A 21,207-nucleotide genomic window follows, 5' to 3' on the forward strand; every position below is an offset into this window, starting at 1 on the left:
CAACAGCTGGGAGATGGGCATTTTAATAGGTTTAAAAAAAATTAAAATGAAGTCATTAATTTTTTGAGTCTTGGAGAGTGAAGAATAACATTTTGGAAGAGGGTGTGACTGTACCTTTGGTTTTGTGTTCTTTAGTAATGTTTTTGACATCATGTCAAAATAGGCATCTCAAGCCCTCACTGGCTTTCCTGCCAAAAAATCTGTATTTTTTAAATTAGCTGATGGCACTAACTTGTAACAATGTCCTGTGAATTCTCTTTCTTGAATTCCAAATCATCTCTGCTTTCAAGAGCCCTCTGTGTTAGAGTGCTGTCGTATCTAAATACGATCCCAGTACTTGTGCCCTAGAACTGTCTAGAAAGATTGATTTCTGGGTAAAGTATGAGTCAGGGAGTGAGAAGATCTGGTTCCCATTCTTGTTTCCTGTATGATTTTTGGCAGGTTTCCTCATCTGTACATTTGAAATAATAACTGCTCTCATCATGGGATTCTGAAGCTATATTAACTGACAGCAATAAAATGTGTTGAGATGTACAGATGAAAAGGTATATAGTAATGCAAAATCACAGAAATATAGATATAGAAGCAGTAACTTAAAGCTGATTGTTTTATCATATTTACTTTGAGAAAATACTTGCATAGAGCCCTTATAGTCCAGGCCTCCCAACTGAAATATACTGGCACATAAAAAGTGCCCAAAGTGAACTGCTGACCAGGTGAGGTTTGCTGGATAATGGAATACCAGATAACGCCTTTCTTTACTGCAAATTCAACTGTAGGATTCTCTTGCCTTTTGTACAGAGAAAAGAGGTTTGCTAGTGAAGTGATCACTGGGAATTTATGAGATATGTTGTTGTTGATCTTGTATACACAATGAAATTTGGGGTTGTGTGTGTTTATTTATACACTACCAAACCTGAAAGAAACTCTTGTGACCTAACATTGCGTTGGAGAGTCAAGACTCGTATTCTTCTAACAAACCTAGCAGTTATTTGGATTAAAGGACAAATTTTGAGTAATTTGTCTGCAAATAATGCAGATAAATACTAATTTCTTTACTGGTCAGCAAAAAGACAGACTGTTTATTTAGCAAGCAAATAGCATTCAGACCCTTCTAATTATAATCCTTTCTCCCTTTTTACCTAATGCAAAAATTGTCCATTATTTAATGTGGCCAGCAGTGTGGAGAACTGGGGTTGCGTTAATGATGCCCTTCTCCTTGTTCTTGTCTACTGTGTTTGATCCTATAGTCAGCTACAAAATAATGTATGGAGTGACAAGGATGGTATCTTGATTGTATCCAGCTGTCTGGAACAAGTCAAGGGCAAAGAGGCCTTCCATGTAGCAGTAGATCCATCCAAGCACCCACTAAAGAATACCAGAAATATTAAAATATAAGCCTGTTTTAAGCCTGTTCCTATCAAAGAAAGCAGGTTGGTTAGATCCAAAGCCAGCTGTGAAAGTAGTTAGGTTGTAGCCATATCTACTGAAGTTAACATCAAAAGTTCCATGTTAATCATGCTTGGTTTTAGTTAGTGTTAAAATTTTTTTGAATGGTCAGTTGTATTTCTCTACAACAAGGAATTTGGTATTGCTTTAGTGGCCTTTTGCTGTGGGGTATGGCTTCCCTCAGTTGTAGGGTCCTCCCAAAGCAAATTTGGGGTTCTTTGTTCTTCTTCCAGGCAGTTTCCTATTCCAAGAATTGGGACTTAGAAGAATTGATGTGATCTTTGCACCACTGTAACTCTAACCTCCCAAAGCAGATGTGTTGCATCCGCACATTTGTGTTTGCTTGAGCTGCAGGCCTGGATAGCAGCGTGTCACGTCTTTTTCTCTTCAGGTTTGGCGGGAGTTCCCTGACAGGTTGGTTGGATATCCAGGCCGCCTGCATCTCTGGGACCATGAGATGAACAAATGGAAATATGAATCAGAATGGACCAATGAAGTTTCAATGGTGCTCACTGGGGCAGCGTTCTACCACAAGGTGATGTAATTTCTAGTATACCAATATACAACATGAACCTTTTTTAAGAGCTGTATGTGCTGCTGTCATTGTTCTGTGTGAATACATTAAGCCTCTTTCAGTTGCTGTGAAAACTACTGGCTTGTCTCTCTGTAAAATTAAACCATTACCTTCATGAATTTACAGAAGAACTCTTGCCAGTTTGCAGGAACTGTAACTACATAGCAAATTCTGCAGTGAAGGTAGCTTTGTAGCTAGCAGTTTAAGAAAAGAAAACTCATTGTAAAGAAATTTGTGTGCTGGTCAGAAAACGAGTAATTATGCAGTTCAGCACCCAAAAATTATTTTCTATCTGCTAAGTAGTCCTTGACTGAAGGCAGTATCACAGTTTGTACATAATCCATCCTTAGCTCCCTGCTGTTCAGTGACCAAAATAGTCTTATAGTTACTGCATCTGTATTTAAAATGATCTTTTCTCTTCCCTCTATCCTGCAGTATTTCAACTATCTTTACACCTACAAAATGCCTGGAGACATCAAGAATTGGGTGGATGCTCATATGAATTGTGAAGATATTGCCATGAATTTTCTAGTAGCAAATGTTACTGGCAAATCAGTCATTAAGGTGGGACTTTTCTGCAGTTTAGCTTTACAGACTTTAAAAACATGATGTACATACTCATATAAAATTATTTCATAGTCTTCAATATATTACTCAATCTTCCTTTTTCTCTCATGTGCCGGTGGTAGGGTGTCTTGTTCTCCTTCCATGATAAAAGGCCCTTTTAGTAAAACTTTTACGCTAACTGGGAACAGAGAATTGTATTTTACCAGTTGTTTCTGGTAGTTATTTTAGCCATCTAGATGAGGTATGAAAAAGGTAATTTAGATTATAGATATAGAGATATATATATGTGTGTATATATATATATACACACACGCCCACATACATATATTTTAACTATTTGAGATCACTAGAGGAAAGAAATTGCCAACTGTCCACAGCTTGCTCTGTCATGGCTTGGCAACAGCTGATTTATAGGAATGTTAATTGCAAGAATGTTAATTGCAAGATCAGCTTTAAATGAACTTTTTATCCCTGAATTAATTTCCTGACATGTTTCGACACGTTTTCAGGTCTGGACATTCACTCTGTACATTCATTTCAAAGTGTGTCAACTTGGAATGAGATTTAGAGGCCACCAGGCGTTACTTCAATTAGCAAGGTCCATTTTCCCATCTGTCCATCATCATTTACTAGGACTGGTGGCTGCGTTTCCTAGAAAAGTCTTTAGAAGATAAAGTGTGTGTTTTTGCTGAAAAAGTTTTTGAGCTGTATGAGGGCACAGCAGAGTAATTTGGCACCTCTGTGCGATTCGGAGAGCCTTGCAGAGTTTGCCAGTCAGCTATTAACTGGAGCGAGCAAAAGAGCGTCTGTTGGATTAACGTTACGGTGAAGTATGGGAAGCTATATTTCATCGCTGTTATGGCTGCAAGAACAAATGGTGTTTATACAGGGACCTTGGCAGTGAGAAAACAGTCATTAAACAGGAATTAAGGAGCTTGTCATCGCTGCTTCTTTTCAGTTACAGAAGGAAAAACCCCTCCAAGCCGTTTTTATTGGGCCCCTGTGAATTTCGCAGTCAGCCGGGCCAGATGGAGCTGAATGGAGGAATGGAGTGGCTTTTTTTTTTTTTTTTTTTTTTTTACACCCCCCCCCCCCCCCCCCCTTTTTGAGACAGCTCAGCTTACACTGCAGGCATGTTCAGAGGTATCGCGCTGCTCTCTGTGCAAGGAGATTAATGTCCCTTCTGTTGATATTTGATGATATCTGGCGTGCCTTCCTGCAGGTGACCCCACGAAAGAAGTTCAAATGTCCAGAATGCACAGCTATTGATGGGTTATCGCTGGATCAGACACACATGGTGGAAAGGTGAGTGACCACCCTTTATTCTTCTGACTGCCTTGTTCTAGATCCCTAGAATCTTATCCTGTGTCTCATTGTTAGAATCAAAAATACTCACTGATTGTATTTCTGTAAATTACTAATTTTGAAAGAGAGTCGTATGGATTTGATCAGCATAAGTCATTCCTACAATGGATGATGTGACATTGACAAGGGAACTACTGCAAGAAAGGACTTCAGAAGGGCACAATTCTTAGCAGCTTTGCTGCAAAGCATATAGGACACATATCTGGAATTCAGGTTGTTGGTAGTACTTTCAGTAATACCACATTTCTCTTTTACTGTGGAACATTGACTGTAATGAGTATGAAATGTATTTTTTTAAACCAGACAGTTGCTACCTTACCAAAGAGCAACAAGGATATAAATTATTAATAATATTATTTGGTGTTCGTACATTGTCTTTCCTCCAAAGATTGTGAAGCACATTGCTTTCACTAATGAAGGACATTTGCCTGAATGATTGTATGTCACATTTTTTAGCAGTGGCAGCATTATTATATTTTTATGAGAATTTAATTTTGAAATTAAGTATGTATTTGGAAAGGCGGTGAACATTTAGAGTGAAATACTGAGAGGTGGTAAGTGCAAGAGTTGCATTCCCTGCTTTACAGTAAAATGGCTTCCCAGCCTTGACCAAGACACTACACTTCCCTCTGCTTTGGCTTCTGAATGTGTAAAATTAAGGAAAAGCTTCTTCACTTTTGCAAAGTCGTTCAACACTCGTGTTTGAAAAGGACCATCTGACAATAAATGTACATACTAGTTATTAGGTGGAATTAACCTGAGATCTAGGACTGAGAAAGGCATTACACCTTAGACTTCTTGGACTGTTGCATCTCTCCTGCAAACTTTAGGAAAAATAATTTGCAGCCATAGAATTGATGGCGTAGGTAAGCAGGGGTAGCCATAGTGCTGGAAGAGACTACCAGAAGAGGTGTGAAAATTAAAAAAATCTGACCTGCATTTAAAACAGGTCATTTCAGATTTGCACTAAGACATAACATGGCTATCTTACCAATTATCATCTTAATAGTGAGCTTTTTTCTGTTCTTCTCCACAGTACTCAGGAAACTTAAAGTGTTGTTTCCATTTACTGGCCTTTAGCAATGTAAATTTATGTATTGTAATATATGCGGTGAACTAATGCAAAACTGGTTAGTAGGTTGGGAGCTTATTCACAAGAAGAGTGCATAAGTGTGCCCAGTGTGTAAATACGCATTATACAACACACACAAACACATGTCTAGCTTGGCTGATTGATTATTAACTAAGGATCGTGCCAGGTGTTGAAGAGCATGATCACCAAGGTTAGTGACAAAGTGTTTAGACTGGATGTATAATAAGGCTTGATTAAAAAAACGGAGTATGTATGTAAGGCAGAAATGTACCCCATTAAGGTGATAAAAATTACTCTGCAGAAAACTTCTTAAGAAAGGGGCTGGAAGCTTTGCAGATCTTAAATGTTAGCTGAAGGGGAAGCACAAGAGGTTGTCCTGTGTCTGGTAATTCTGCACTGGCTTACAGGATGGACTACCTGAAGCCAGTGGAGCTCTCCTATGATCATACTAGTAGCATTACAACAGCACATAGGAATTTCAGTCATGAACTAGGTTCTCATTAATGTAAACACTGTAAAAACAGAAGATAAAAAAGTGCTTTTTGCTCCAAAGTGCATTATGACGCAGGGCAAAGGTCATGTTTCCATGTCTATACCAATTCTTGAATCCTCAGAGTAAAATATCATTGACAGTTTATTGAGAACATGTTTAAATTGTTGCTTTTCTTCTCTGTAGTTTCCAACAGTGGAGATAACTGGGTTGTGGGAAATGTTAGATTGACTGCAAATGCACATACTTTTATATGCCCAGCCAAAGGAGTACATGGTGGGATAGAGTCTGAGTGAAGGAGAAAATCTAGGGGAATATACAGTTTGGGTGTAGTCTTCATTCTGAAGTTCATTAATATCGTACTGAAACTGCATGCTACACCTGATACCTTCTTTCCCTGTGTTGTTATTATCTACCTTCAATATAAGGGAGTTATTTGAAATCTGAAAGGGTTTCTTTTTTTTGAAATCTTCTAAGCTAGCTATTGATTTGAAGTGGATAATAAATGATAGCAACTCCTAGAGCAAATTTTCGTAATTTAGCAGTAAACAAGGCTCTTACTGCTCCTATATATGTGTGTGTTATATATATATATATATATATTTGTATGTATACACACACACTGGGTATTGTCAGGGTCAGGAGAGAAGCTCAGTGGAAAAAGTGCATACATCAGGGAATCTTATTATAAAAGCTTTCTGTACAGATAACTTCACAGTGTTGGGTACTGAGAACAATGCCTTGGGTATCAGGCAAAGAGCCATTATCAGCTTTACTTGCAGCTTGCCAATGTGCCAGACTTCTTGGTTTTTAGCATTCAGAAATAGTGAGCAGGTAGTGTGAGCTAATTACTTGCCCAGATATCCAGGGATCAGCCTACTGTTTGTGAAACAAACAGGTTATCAGGGTTGTTATGGGCATGCACAACATTTGGTGTTAGGTTTCTGGTTCAGAAATAGCAGAGAGGTGCCCAGCAACTGCCTGATGATTGTTTTGTAAGCGTGGAAGTCTTGAGAAGTCAGTTGTAGAGATCTGTCCAGGAGGGACATGTAACTAACCAGTTCTCTTGAGCCTTTTGGCACTTTAAGCAGAGACAAAGGAAAGATGGTACAGTTGTGCTCTGTCTCTTATTAAGAGATTTTTTTGACCAATACTGAAGGATATTTACAGCAAATCATGGGAAAGCCAACACTGCCATTCTTCCTGCTGTGTAATTTCTCTGAGATAAATAAAAGACTTCAGTCCCCAGGGTTATCGAGCTCCATCATTAAAATACATTAACTAAAGAAAGCTTTGAACCAAGAATCCCCTTCTTGCCCTAGGTTAGCCTTTACATCAGGTCACAGAAGAAGCTGTAGGAGGATCTCATAATCCCTGTATTTACAGGTGCTGTTTAAGTAGCAACAAGTTTTCTGCCTTCAGCATCTTTGCATCTGGCTCTCAAAAATGGAGAACTCCGTAAAATGCAGCCCAGAGGGCAACTGCCTGTACAGTAAATACAACAAAGGACTGAGCTGCTTCTGCAGCAACATTAACAGCAGTGTCTTATTTAGGACATGTAAGTATTTGTTAGAGTCAGAATAAGAAGCCATTCCCTTTAGAGACAAACTGACCAGGTAACAGTTGGCCAAAGGCTGCAGGTGCAGAGTCACCCTGCCAAAAAATATTGGGTTTATAAGGGAGAGGAAACTGATTAAGAGAGACCTTAACAGACCTGAAGTTCACCCAGTCTGCCAGGGGCAACAGGAATCTCAGTTTCTGAGTTCACACAATCTTAATTCCGTGTTGAGCACAACCGCATGTTGTTGGCACAGCAAGGAAAATAAAGAATAATTCTTGGAAGCAAACATGCTTCTGTTAGTACAAATTTGCAAAACCGTCGACACAGCCAAGAAAAATACCTTCCCTCCATATTAAGGTGACACGTTACAGTCTCACGGCTACCTAGCTTTGAACGTTTAATGTTCTGGATATCCTTTCTGGTTTATATTGTCTGAAAGAGGCAAAGGCTTTGGAATTCAAGTGATTTAGTTCAGTGCAGGAGATGACATTTTTGGAAAGAGGTGACTTTCCTTCGAACACATTTTGTGACTTGTGTATGACATATCTTTCATCTAAAAAAGCCTGTTTCTGATCTTTGAATTTGGTATTTCCTGAGGACTAACTTTTCTCATTCAGCCGGAGTGATTAGAATGTAACTGATTTTTCCATTTTTCATTTTTTCATTTCTTTAACTATGAAGTGGTTTCTTGGTGGTTAAAGATAGTGTACTGGTATGCTTGAATTGGTCTTGTCACCAGAATAAGTTTGGCTGCAGAAGGATTCCATCTTGATATTTTCTCATACGACCTCATCTTTGATTTGGGAGTATAACCTCTGGAGAGAAGAGGTCAATTTTGTCTCCATTATCCATTTAGTTTTGTCTTTTGCTCTGAGGGTGCCATTTAGTTCTGCTTGTGACAATGGCTGATCTGATGTGGACACCTGCCTACCCAGCAGCAGGCTGAGATAACTAATTCATTTCACACCGGCCACCAAGCAGCTGTTACATTACAATGTCCTTCAGTCATCACTGGCAGAGGCAGGATTTGACCCAGTAGACTGGAAGTATTCTTGTATCCCAGAAACCAGTGAGGGCCAGCAGCTGTGCAAACTTCTCACATGCACATCTCCCATTGCATCTACCTCCTCGCTTGTGAAGTCTGTGGTTTTCCTGCCACGAGGTTTCTCCAATACATTCAACTTGGCTTACAATTAGCCACCTTTCTCAGAAGTAACAGATGATTTGGAAGTCTGACTTTATCTGAAAATTAGATGCATTTAAGGTATCTCATGTTGGGCATCTCGTGGAGGCAACAGAAACTGCTTATTGTTCCTGGAGAAAATGCTCGGTTCCTGCTCTTGGTGTTACTGTAGCCTTTCTGTGCCTAGGGCCCAAAGCTCACGCTCCCGATTTCTCACCTTCTTACTGCAGACACTAAACAGCTACTTGGGTCTCTTTACTTCAGTCCTGGCTGATGACTCCTTTGCTGTTTCAGATTTGTGCTACCCTGGAGCAAATGGTGCTTGTGCCAGGTCTAGAGGTTGCTTCCCACTGCACACGGTTTCCTCTTACACTCTGAATTCCTTTACATTTGTTTCCTCGTCCAAAGCTTTGAATCTGGAGGTAGGAGGTAGTATGAGGGGATGAGAAGGTAGCAGAAAGTGAAATATCTGCCATTTACCTGCATAAATATTTTATTCAAGCATCACCCCATATGAAGTAGTTCTCTGACACTTTTCTCAGGCCAGAAAATGGCCTGAAATATGACCACTATAGCTTGAAACAGCTGCATAGAGATGTAGCACTTTAACAACCTGGGCTTTGTGTTTTCCAGTCGTTTACTCTAGTTAAGGAGGGAGCCATGGGATGACTCAGAGGCTGAGAAATTAATTTTGAAAACCAGTCTTGCTGTCCCATCTACTTCAAAAGAGTGTTTTGGGGCAGTGTTGAGCAGTCCCCATCACAAAACTGTCACACTCAGTTGGTGTGATTGACCGGGTCTGTTGAGGAAAATTATCCTGGAGCCATAGTGACCCCCTAACCCTTCGAAGGGGTCGGGAGAGGGTGCAGTGGTTGGAGAGCGAGAGACCTGCTCTGGGACCGCCTGCAGCACGTCAGCCTTTATAGCCGGTCAAAGTACTCGTTTCTTTTTTGTTTTCCCTTTTGAATGGCAAAAGAAACGTGACCTGTTTTCTTGTAGCTGTCTCTGTTATGTGCTGGGGACTGTTGTCATGACTCTTGGTGTCTGAAGTTCTTAGAAGCTGCTGTATAAAGTACACAGCTGGCCTTAGCTGAGTGCTGGCTGAGGTGAGATGAGCCAAGTTTTCCCTGCCTTGCTTCCACAGGTACCGTGCTTTTCAGTGAAAGAGTTAAAGGAGCGATGTAAGGTTAAACATCTGTTTGCTTGTTTTTTGAAGCACATGGCTGTTCCCTTCCACAGCATTACTGACACCTGAGATTATTAAAACTGAAAGAGTCATCAGTGGTCCAGTCTTTCTTGTGCTAATGTGATACCTTACTGTTCAATATCTCTTTATTTAGACAAGGAAAATAAACTAGTTGGTTTCATTTTATAGTTTTAATTCAGCTTCACTTTTAAGTTATGGTATAATCAGTGGTGCCTATATACTGAGGCATGTTTATTTTTGTGGGAGAAGTTAGAGCTTCTGAAGAAGCCTGAAAAACCCCAGTCTTTCTTTTTTTTTTTAAGAACTCCATTTTCACGAAGGCTTGTTTTTTGCAAAACCTTTGTGATGAGCCAAATTGACCCAACAGTGGCCCTTTAAGAGACATGTTGGCAGTTAATCTGTTCTGGTTTACAGCATGTACATTGCTTTAAGAATGACTGGAATTCTAGGGGGAGGGAGAAGGGAAGCTTTGACCTCCATGTGCACATGTGCTGCTGCCAGCATCCCCTTGCTCGTCTCTGTGATTAAATGGATAAATCAAAGAACACCAGCTTCTTTTCAGTTCTCTCTGCAGTGAGGCTCTCTTTTTATTTATTAGTAGCCAGCACGGCTGAAATACTTCCAAGAGCAAGAGGGAAGGTTTCTTCTACCAGTTATGTTGGTGTGGGAGCTGGTAGCCAGCCCATTTGTTGGGGTTCTTAATTACACTGCTTTCCCTTTCACCAGATCGGAATGCATCAATAAGTTTGCCTCTGTCTTTGGGACCATGCCTCTAAAAGTGGTGGAGCACCGTGCTGACCCTGTCCTGTACAAAGATGACTTTCCTGAGAAACTGAAGAGCTTTCCCAATATCGGCAGCTTATAAAGGCAGCTGTGAGACAACCCTGAGTGATGAAAACGACAGCTGAAAAAGGTGCTATGAGGAATACAAGGCCCTGAAGAAAAATTGCTAGAGAGTGGGTTACATCTGAGGGAGATGGGAATTAATGTATTCTGGTATGTTGTCTTCCCTTTACATTGCACAAAGATGTAATGGAAAGCTGAACAACTGCTGCTCTGTTGCTCACAGAGGATTGAATCTATTCACGAGTCCCTCCCAGAAATGTCACACACATGCCTGTCTCCAGAGAAGGCTACACACCTGGAAGAATTAAACAGAATCTCCCTCTCTGTGGTCTGACCTCTTCTATCAAATGTGCTGCAGCTCTCTGGTTTGTAAGCATCCATCCATTCAAAGCAACCGTCTGCAGTGTATAGCTGCTCTCTTTTGGGAGGAGCTTACTTACTGCCTGTGTGGTTGGTGAGCCTCTGTCTTTTGAGCCTAATTGTTGGCTTAAGTAACTGTGTAACAAACATTTTCTTCTGCATGGTGAGACAAATGTTTATTTTTTTACATCATCAGCAACAAAAAATCTGTGTTGTGAGATGGTTTAAAGGGCAAAGCATTTTATGTTACTTAAATTATTCTGCTGCAAATTGAGACACACAGCAGCTGGGAGGATGGTCTCCTTCAAAGCAGAGACCTGTAGGACAGAACTCCAATTGCTGCACCTCTTCTTGCTGCATAAATCTCAGGTTTTCTGCTGCATCCGTGCAAGAGACTGTGACTGTCAAAACTAGTTGTACTATACAGAAAAATATGTATCTTTCTGTCTTACTATTTTTTTTATTTTCACTATCAAAGCAGCGGTCAGGTTGCAGTGTTACATCGTAGCCGTGCTTGGGAACAACAACTATGTGAAGTAAGTTTTTCACAACTGAATCTTTGTCAGCAAGCAGTGTGTTATAGTACCGATTTGTAAAACTTAAATATACAGAAATTTCCCAATTACTGCTTTAATGTGCAGGGATATTTGTATGTGCTAGACCCTATTAATGCACATGTACAAACTCCTGTAAAGTACCATTGTTGGAAAAACTGTTGGGTCTTTGCTTGTAATTTAAGGAACCTGTTGCCACAGGCTACCACTGAAACATACAGCTTAGGAAGGCTTTTGGAGAAGCTTTACGTTTCTTATGAGCATCGGAATTATTTCTCAATACTGAAATTAACCTGAATGAGAAAACTAAATGCAACAAAATTAGAAATAAAATTGCCTGGACTGTTACTCTCGTCCTTTGATATTAAAGATGATCCCAAGTTGTGCAGAGAAAGGAATCTCTTTTCCAGCTCCACTGATAAAATATTTGTTACCAGATGATTTCACTGTCTTTTGAAACCTCCGTTGCTGCCAGTTACGGAGACATCCTACTTGATGGGCTGTTTTTCTGTTACACTGCAAGCAACCTTATTCCTCAGATTTTGCCAGACCCCAAACAATAGGACAAGTGTTAGGCATCACGGTTCACCCCCTCTCCTAAGCTGGATACGCAGCAATGACAGAAACCAAATGAAAGTCAGGCTCGAAACAGGAAACATCTGCTCCTATTTGTCTCACCCCCACTAAGACTTATCTTATTGCCCAATGCAGTGGATGTGCTGTGAATGAAAATCATATTGGAACAATAGCTCTGAGGGGATGCTTCACTTCATAAATCCCCTGGGATGTGCCTGTAAACTGTATCGTCCGATTCTCTGGGAACATTTAATTACTAGTAAATGTTTTTCGCTGCAGTCTTTGTTTCATTCCTGTGTTGCTGTGGGAGGGGGCGTTGGGGAACTAGGAGGATAGCTGTTGCAGTGACAACTACTGCTGTCTGCACAGTGGGTATCACAAGATAGGGGAAGGTTTGTCACTCGCTATTTCTCCTTTGCAGCCACTCAGGTTCACTCATGGGAACTTTTCTTTCTGAATCTTCCTGTTGATTTAGGTCCTGGTGCTTGAGCATCGGGAGAGACCAGCATGTTTCCCTTGAGAAGTTTGCTTTAAAAGAAAGAGTAGCTGTGACAGTGCGGTAGTCTCTTCAGTTTTGGCTGATCTCAGCTTTGGCAGGCTGCAGCAGTTTAACTGAGTTATAACATCTTCCTTACAGAGTTGTGAAGCTGCTGTGATTTCTTCGTTCTTTCTCAGTAAGCCAGTAAAAAGTGCACGCTTTGCACGGAGTCTTAAAAGACACAGAGGATTTGAAATAGTCGGTGGAATATTTTTAGGTGGGGACAGTCTAACCAACCCTCCTAAACTGATTTTATAGTCTCGGGTCAGTAAAAAGGCAACAGGTCCTTGTGCCTGCATCCTGAAGCATCCGAGTGGATTCCCTTTCCACAGAATGCCCGGTGACCCCTGTCAGTCATGTTTTGTCCTTTGGCATTTTACAGTTGCTTTTATAGGACCATCTCTTTTAGGTCGTAATTTGTCTCTGGTTTGTACCATGAAGAAAATCGGGCAATTGACTGGAAAAAAAATTTTTTTAAAAAGGCCTACTTCTTTAAAGTTTATAATCGGGATGTTCTTGATGCAAAATCTGTAAAGGTAAGATGTACCTGTGTGTCTGATTTGGAATGGGCTTGTTGTCTGTCTTTAAATTAAGATAATTTTTAACCTTTCATTGTATATATGTTATTAAAAAAAGAGGTTAATATTGGAATATTAAAAAGTAAATCCAAGGACTGTTTGTTGTATTTCACTTCTGGCGCAGCACAAGGAAACATGGATGCATTTAGAAGGGAGAATTGCAGTGACAGGCTGGTTTACTACATAAATCTGTGTTAAACTTGAATATCCACAGTGTACTTAAGAAAGATCTGTTGATATTTTGTCTTTCCCATAACTGGAGTTGGATGGTTGTCTTTGAAGTAGAAGCTTGTTCTGCACGAATTCATCCCAGTCACCTTTTTGGGGAGAGTAGTTGTTACTCTAATTTTCTGCCAAGATTTGACAATAGCATTTATCTTGGAGAAATAGGGAACAGATCTTTTCTCTTTTTGTGAAGAGAGACAGCAAATATTGAAGACCTGTGCTTTTGAGAAACGAGCTTCGGCTGAGTCATGGAGCTTGTGGAATCCAGCATGGTGGCAGCTCTTTGTTTGCAGAAGTGCCGCAGGTTCTGCTGCAGAAGGGCGGTGGCTGCACGTGGTGCACCTCGCTCCTTGTGTGTGCCAGGGGCTGTGGTGTGCCACAGTGCTTGCCCGGCCGGTCATGGTGAGTCTTAGGGATACATTTTTAGCATCACCAACTCACCGTGCAACGTCTTGACTCTTTCCTTCCTTGCAGCTCCGCTATCTCATTACAGGACGTGCCAATTCGAGCACTGATGTTCTGAATTTCCTCTCTCCTGCCATCTCCAGCTCCTGCTCTTGATCCTCCTGCCATCCATAGTGCTTCCGCTGCTCCAGTTCAAATATGCTTTACTGCAGCAGCTAGTTTATCCCTATTAATTATCAATTCAAGAGCCTTTTAAACTCAAGGGCCTTGGAGACACAGATATCAAAATAATTGTGAGGTGGGATTTAAGAGATGCTCAGTACTTCTGACTCATTTTGCTTTTAGGCTGTACTGGTGAGTGTTGAGCACTCCGGAAAAATACTATACTGAGACACATGAAAAATGGATTTAGGTGGGCAATTTTAATGTTAAAAATGCCTTCAAGATTTGGCATGGATGCCCTCCATAATGTGTGTCTGGTACTCTAGGTACTTCTCACGGGTAGAGCATCTTTTGATCGGCAAGGACCTCAGAATGGTTAATCAGTGCTGCATAAATCTTACGTCCAGCCCTTTCACATGGAAGCTGCTCTTGTAACAGGGCTGCAGTACAGGAAAGAAAAATTAAATTGATGGTGCTGATGAGAAAATGGACTTTAAATGCTCTAGCCAGAGATCAGACAGAGTGAGTATGAATTTTTTCATCATTGTTCTTAAAGGCTTGCATGATTAAATTTTTACTAGGGCTGTTGCAAAGCGTGTTCTTTTGTAAACTGAAATGTAAACTACAAGTAGTTCTTGGAATTGTGGGTAGTCTCATCCATGTACTTAAAGCAAGAAAAAAAAAATTCTGCAAGGTTGTATTAGATTAAGTATATGCTAGAAAGTGAGCATCCAATTGCTAACTTCAGTCAGATCCCAAAGAGCTGAGAGGAGCAGAGCAAATCCTAGGCAAGTGTTCCACCTAGATTGTCTTTTCTCTTTAGTTTTTAGGCTGGAAGACAATTTCTGTCCAAAAGTGCCAGAAAACTGAACACAGTATTCTTTGCATCTTTCAGTAGGATCTGAAAGTTATCCCACGAGCAGGTAGTCACTTCAGACCTCTTGCTGACGTTGGTATGTAGACAGAGATGGCATTTGCTTAGCAGAAAAATCAGCTGGAACACTTTTGCTTTACTTTTGAGTCATGGATCCTTGAGTTGTACCTGATGCTGTTAGGAGTGCATGTAGGGTGGTGTGAGTTCTTTTTATGATGCCTGCAACTGCTGTATCTGAGCACAAAAAATTGAGCTTCACGGTCCTCTTGCTTGGGTAAGATCAGCTCCTTGCCTGTAGCCGCAAATAAGGAACTGGAGAGAAGGTGTCGTACACCCAAGGCTTTAGGGGTTGTGTGGGTTAAACCAGGTCTGAATACCAGCATCACAGTGTGTGTTTTAGCAGAATGGCCACACTTTTGTCTGAACTGTTGTTTGGAGTTTGGGGTAGCTCAGCACCAAGGTAGAGGACCGTTAGCCTCGACTTTCAGTGTCAGCATGCTTCAGCCTGCCCTGGCTCGAAGCCATTTAGTGACATTCCTGGTGCACTCTGTGTAATTTCAGCCTGATGGAAGTGGCTGTAATGCAGTCCCACCTCTGCTGATCTTCAGGATTCCCCTGTCTGCAGCTTCTTGTGGTTGCTTTGAAAGCGAGTTATGTTTCCCATTAAAGGATAACAGCGACAATTGAGGTAATTAAGTGGAGTGGCATGGAGCTAGCAGCACGCAGGGAGGTTTCCGACTGGAAACAGTGTAGCTCAGAGGTTCTCCCTGCAAGGCTGCCTGTTTGTTGTCTTCATTTGTCTGGAAAAGGATCCAGTAATTCTCCTTCAAATTTCCTTTACTCATTCTGAATGCCTGTTTGCTAGCATGAATAGGAAGTTCTCCCGCGCCAGACAAGCCTGACAACTCTGCAGTGACTGTGGACTGAGATCAATGCAACCTGGTCATGATTTCATTAGGTCTGTGAACTTGAATCAGTGCTCAGTGCCAGGCTGTATGCAGCGGGGAAGACAACAGATAAGGTGGGCAAGGGGAGGATTCAGGTGTCTATAAAGAGAAACAATCCATGTTGTGACTATTTCTACAGAGTTGTGAGAAAAAGAAAATGCCAGCTTAATTATTAAGGCACATCTACTAGATTTTTAACCTAAATTTTAGTTGGCAGGGAACTGGAAAAAGGTGAAAGCTGGACCAACAAAGCCAACTAAGGTGTGAAGAACTTGATATATACAGACCCACGTAAGGTGAGACGTGGTTGCTGCTACACCCTGTGCTTTTAAGGATGAAGCTCATCTCTTATACTCCTGGCCCCCATTCTGTGCTGCAGTGGGAACTTGTAAAACTAAAAGCCAAAGCTTGGGACTGACGGAAAAGTGCCACTTGGGGATATCTACCTGCCCAGTGTGAACACCTCGTGCTCATCCAGTAGATAAACCTTGGAAAAATATCTGAGGTTTTCAGGCCGAATGCTTTATGTTCGCTGCTGCATGTCTGTGTAGCCCTACACTCAAGAAAAACACCGTTTCTCACCTGGTGGTCTGGCTGCTTGAAAACTTACTGGTCCTTCTTTTACAAAACCTTTCGGTCAAAGGGAGGGCCAGGTCTCAGCCGGGTGCTAGGCACAGTTAGTGCTGGATGCCTGCGACAGAGGGCTGGTGGAACAATGCCCGCTTTGCCACGCTTCATACTAGGAGGCAGGCGAAAAGGTTCGAAGCAGAAAGGACCGTAAAATGAGATCCAGGAATTCAGCAAGGCTACAGCAAAGGGAGCAGATTGCTAACTCGGAGCATCTGTCTTTGCCCTGTGAGTAAGTTACGAACTGAAAAGCAAGAGAAAGTGGAAGATCCTTTCACAAATAATAAACACTTGTTTGTCTCAGATTAAATGCAACACCTTTACATGTGGGCTCCAGCTGGCCATAAGTAGATGCACCTTGCATGGCTGTTACCTTCCCTGCCAATGAGAAGATTATTGTACATCCATCTGCTTAAAGGTTAATAACCTGCTTTTAAAAAGAGGAAGAAAAAAGACAAATCTGTTTAGTTTACAGGAAGAAAAAATTGTTTTTCATTAAAACTGCCCGAACTTTGCCCTGCCTCAAAGTCGTATTCTCCAACAGAGAAGGAACGTGTTAACCTAGGTGCTGTAGCCACATCTCCCAGAGAGAAATTTTTCCATGTGTTTTAAACAACTCCTGTAATGCCAGTAGGAAAGTGCAGCTTCAAGAAAAGAATGCACATTTCTAATCTGGGCCCTGCCACTATTGGGAGTTTATAGATTTTTTAGCTCTTTGGCAATGTTCAGGCTAGGAGCGATTTCTGATGTAAACCCATACAGCCAGGATGTTACTGAAACTGGTTTTAGGCTCTCAACAGTCTGAACTCTGCCAACATCTGGAGATTCTGGCTTTGAGTGCTTGGGGAGGGAAGGAATTTTTCTCCTACAAGTGAGAGGAATGGATAAGCTTGCAACAGCACCTGCATTATCCATTTCTTTGTGAGATGGAAAACAGCCACGCTCCATCTGAACCGAGCTGATGCTCCCAGCCAACTGATGGAAAGGCCAGAGGCACTGTGGGTCTTGGTGGGTTGTTGACAGCTGCTGGGCACCTTCTCAGCTCTGCCTCAACACGCAGGGATGGCACTTTCCCATTCACCCAGCACCTCGGTACAGGGCCTTGATCTCTTCCCTTGTGCTCGTGCTGGTGGGTCTGTGGAGTCTGAAGGAAATGAGCTCACAGCTGAGTTTATTCACAGATTGAAAGCAGCAGAAAGGGCACTCCCAGAGCCCAATTTTCCCCATGTTGAAATGGGGCAAGAGCTGTGCCCTGGGACCCCGTGGGCCTGAGACAAGCCCTTCTCCTCGCAGCAGGGAGAAGTGAAGCCTGGAGGGCCCGTTCTGCCCCATCCCCTGGTGAACAGCGTCTGGCTGCTCCGCCCCGGGCACCCGGCAGAGCCACGGCCAAAGAGAGGGTGGGTGAGGCTTAGAGGCGTGGGCGAAAGGAGCGCTCTTTGGGGGGAAGGTCCCCCCACTGTCAGCCCCGGGTGGCTGCTCTTGGGGCTTCAGGAGACCTCCTGCTGCCGTGCCCCGAGCGTGGCTGTGCTGTGTCAAAGCAGCGGTGCCATAGCACAGGGAGCCGGGTGGCTCCATCCTCCTCTCTTCCCTGTGGCCAGTGGCCATGCCAGGCGATGCCGAGCGGCACGCTCGGAGGCAGAGAGGCCCTGGTTAGCTGAGAGCTGGCTGGCAGGATGTTCCCGCGCCTGGCTGCTGGCTGTTAACCATCTCCTTTGTACCGGGAGAGGCAGCGGCCCGTGAGCTGCCACCTGTTGTTAATCTACCCCCGGCTAATCCATTCTGCACTGCGTCAGCAGTTCAAAAGGGCACTGTTAGTATTTTTTGCCAACTTCAATTAACGTGAGATTTTGGAGGCCCCTCTGATCACATTTCATCTGTCATGAGTCAGGAACAAACCAGCCAGATTGCAGTTGAGAGGAGAGAAGAGAAGGAGTTTATTGCAAACCAAAACAATAACAACAGTGTTTGTGCCCCCTCGGCCAGGGTGGCTGGGAAGCAGGGTCCTTCCCAGTGATGCCAGTCCTTGCAAAAACTGGAAAAATAAAAATTGGGGCCCAGAAATTCCAGCCCTCCCCACCCCACCCCCCAAAAAAAAAGAAAAAAAAAAAAAGCTGCAAGTGCAATAACTTACTTCAGAAGAAGTTAAAAGGAACCAAGCTGCAAGACTGTTTGTTCTTTTTTAATATTCCACTGTAATGAACTGGTAATACATGGCTGCATAGGCAATAACATTGCATCGCACAAACCTCACATGGCAACATTTTTAATGATTTTTTTTAATTCTTTTTTTCCTGAACTTTTTAAAAACTTTTTAATTTTTTTTTAATATGTTCTACCCCAGGCTGTTAAGCTAAAGAAAAAAAAAAAAAAAAGGTTGCGTTTATACAAGGTTACAATATTTTACAACAAAAAACCAATAATATTGATTGAGGTTTGTTTTCTTTCTTTCTCCCAGTCTCTTTCAAACACTGCACACCTAAACCGATATATTATTATACATTGAAAACTGTCCTTCAAAATCAGTAGTATAAAAGTCCTAGCTCTACCTACCTACCTAGCTATGTGGGGGGAGTGGGGAACCGTGTTACCAGCAAAGAGTTAAGGGGGTGCAAGGCCACTCTGTCACCTCTTCCCAGCTCCCTTTGGGAAGCTGCAAAGGGCTGAATGACTTTCCATCCAATTCTGCCCCCATTCCCATTTGGGTTTAATTTCTCCTTCGCTCTGTTTGCTTTTTGCTGTGTCAGTCAGAGCAGCAAAATAAACACGGGGCTCTGCCTCTGCTTGATTATTTTTCAGACCTTTTCCAGGAAACTACCTTTTTTTGCCTTTGTTTGTTTGGAGAGTGTTTTACAACGTGCTGCCTGGTCTGGGTGTACTCTGGGAATCAGGGAAATGCCCCTCCCCGCCCCAAAACACCTCCACCACCGGAGAAACCCAGCCGGCAGCCCTGCCTGGGCAGCACACCGGGTACGCCTGTCCCGGTCAGCGCTGTGTCCCTGGTGCAGGTAAAGCCACATGTGCCACAGCTCTGTGACCTCGCGTGGGTCTGTCACTACACGTGGCCTTCCCCGAACACCCTGCCCACACTCACGGCTCGGGCCAGGAGCGCTCCAGCAGGGAAAGGATGTGCACTCGTTCACACGCTGCCGTGGGCTCTAGAGGAGAGGGAGGCTGGTTCTCCTTCACGTTGCTGTTTCGGGTCTCTTCCCCTTGTGCTCTAGGTGCTGGGGCAGCGAGTCCCAAACTGAGTAGCCTATTCAAGAAAAGGCTGCTGGAGTGTGGCTGCTGGCTGGAGAGCTTGCCAGGAGCATGGGCAAGCTGGCTGTGGGCGATGTGCTGGAGGAGCTGACCTGGCCCCTGTCTCGCTCCTCTCCATGAGCTTGTTCAGACACGTGAGAGCTCTTAAGAGTTTCAGCCCTGCAGGGCCCAGCGAACTCAAGCCTGGCTCACCACTGGTTTGCAGTTGCTCCCAAAGCACTAACTACTGCTTGTAGGCAAGAAGTGCCTCGGAGTACTCAGCAGCGAGTGGTACCCAACTGCTTTTAAGCCAGTGCCGGGAACCTGTGTCGCTTTCACTATTTATATCCTCCTCGTCTCAATGCTCCGGGATGTCTCTGGTGTTCTAACAACAGGCAGCATAGGGCAGCCTCCTTGTAGGGTGCCTGCTGCACAGCCAAGGCCAGGACTGCTCAGGAGAACATTTTGCTACCTCCATGAGGCTGGAGAGGGCAGCTGGGTGAGCCCAGCTAGCTGGGTGCCGTGGGTGCTGCGCCCACAGGGGATGCCACCACAGGCATGGCTGGTGTCAGGGTGGCTGGGACTTGTGAGACATTTTGGTGGTGGCCGGGGATGAAGCTCACAGCTTCAAAGGCAAGTCCAAGCCAGGGAATTGCAACTCAATGTATGGACAGGAGTAAAGTACTAAATAAGAAATAAATAGAGAAGAAAGTCATAAATAGAATTGAAAGGTATTAAAATAATAATAATAATTAAAAAAGGCATCATCGTGGTAACTTGAGATTGCAAGAACAGCACTGACCCTGTGACCCTTAAGAAATGCAGTAGCCGCAGGTTGGCTAGATTAAGATACATATATATATATATAAAAGTATATATATATATTTATACAGTTTTCTTGTTAATTTAACAGCTAGTTTAAAAAACCCTTTTAAATTAATTAAAAAGACGTGTGTAAATACAGATGCACATAGCTTAAATCTGCCTGAATAACTTCTTTGGGAGGCTTCTGAGGGGAGCGCCTTCCAGCGTGACCCATGGGTGCGGGTGCTCCCTGGGGCAGCACCCAGTGAGGGGAGGCAGAGCCCAGCGAGCAGCGGGGCTGCTGGCTGCAGGGGCTGGGAGGGCAGCCCTGTGGCAAAGGGGCTGTGGGGAACAGCATCCCCCCACCTCGCCTCATGATGCTTCTAGGCAGGCTCAGGGCCAGGCACACGCAGTGGCGTTTAAAATAGATTGAGTGAGTCCAACATGTGCTTTGCACGTGGATTTTAAGGTGAGGGAAAGCGGGGGACAAGCCTCTGTAAATGCCAAGTCTGCTGCCAGGAGACGCTCCTCTCTAACAAGATGAGGGATACAGCACTTAATCCTCTGGGCTGTTAAACAGCTCGGTTGAAATCCTGGCCCCGTGGAAGTCCGTGAGGAAAAGCTACCCTTTAGCTTCAGTTGGGAATGCAGCTAAGCTCTTGAGTGGCTGCAGCCCTCTGTTGGAGCTGCCTTTGGTACCTGCAGGCCATGCAGGACCCGTCCCGACCACCCCACCACCCGCTCCTGGGCTCTGCCTGCTGCTGGCTTGCCTCAGCCTTCACGGGGTTGCCCGCTGACCCTGGGAAGCGTCACGCTCCCCAGCCTACCTGGGAAAAGGCTCTCGACACTGTGCTCTGCTGCCTGCACAAAATCTGCCAGAGAAACCACCTCCTGCCACTGGTCCCTGGGTGGCTTGGGACCCTCAGTGGCTTCTGGGGTGCCTGGTGGGGGTGACATACACCTCCGACTTGTCAGCATGATGGTG

The 21,207-nt window shown here is 43.4% G+C and overlaps 1 protein-coding gene across 1 annotated transcript in view; it reads left to right on the forward strand.

The window, feature by feature from the left end:
- Positions 1-13,028, forward strand: part of EXT2 (exostosin glycosyltransferase 2) — an 84,335-nt gene extending 71,307 nt beyond the window's left edge. Inside the window, exons 11-14 of the mRNA XM_074909404.1 lie at positions 1,841-1,984; positions 2,459-2,587; positions 3,813-3,895; positions 10,216-13,028. Coding sequence (XP_074765505.1) covers positions 1,841-1,984; positions 2,459-2,587; positions 3,813-3,895; positions 10,216-10,354 — 495 coding nt within the window. The 3' untranslated portion in view covers positions 10,355-13,028. The remainder of the gene's footprint in view (positions 1-1,840; positions 1,985-2,458; positions 2,588-3,812; positions 3,896-10,215) is intronic.
- The last annotated feature ends 8,179 nt before the right edge of the window (positions 13,029-21,207 follow it).

The sequence above is a fragment of the Athene noctua genome, chromosome 6, assembly GCF_965140245.1.
Source record: "Athene noctua chromosome 6, bAthNoc1.hap1.1, whole genome shotgun sequence".
NCBI lineage: Eukaryota > Metazoa > Chordata > Aves > Strigiformes > Strigidae > Athene > Athene noctua.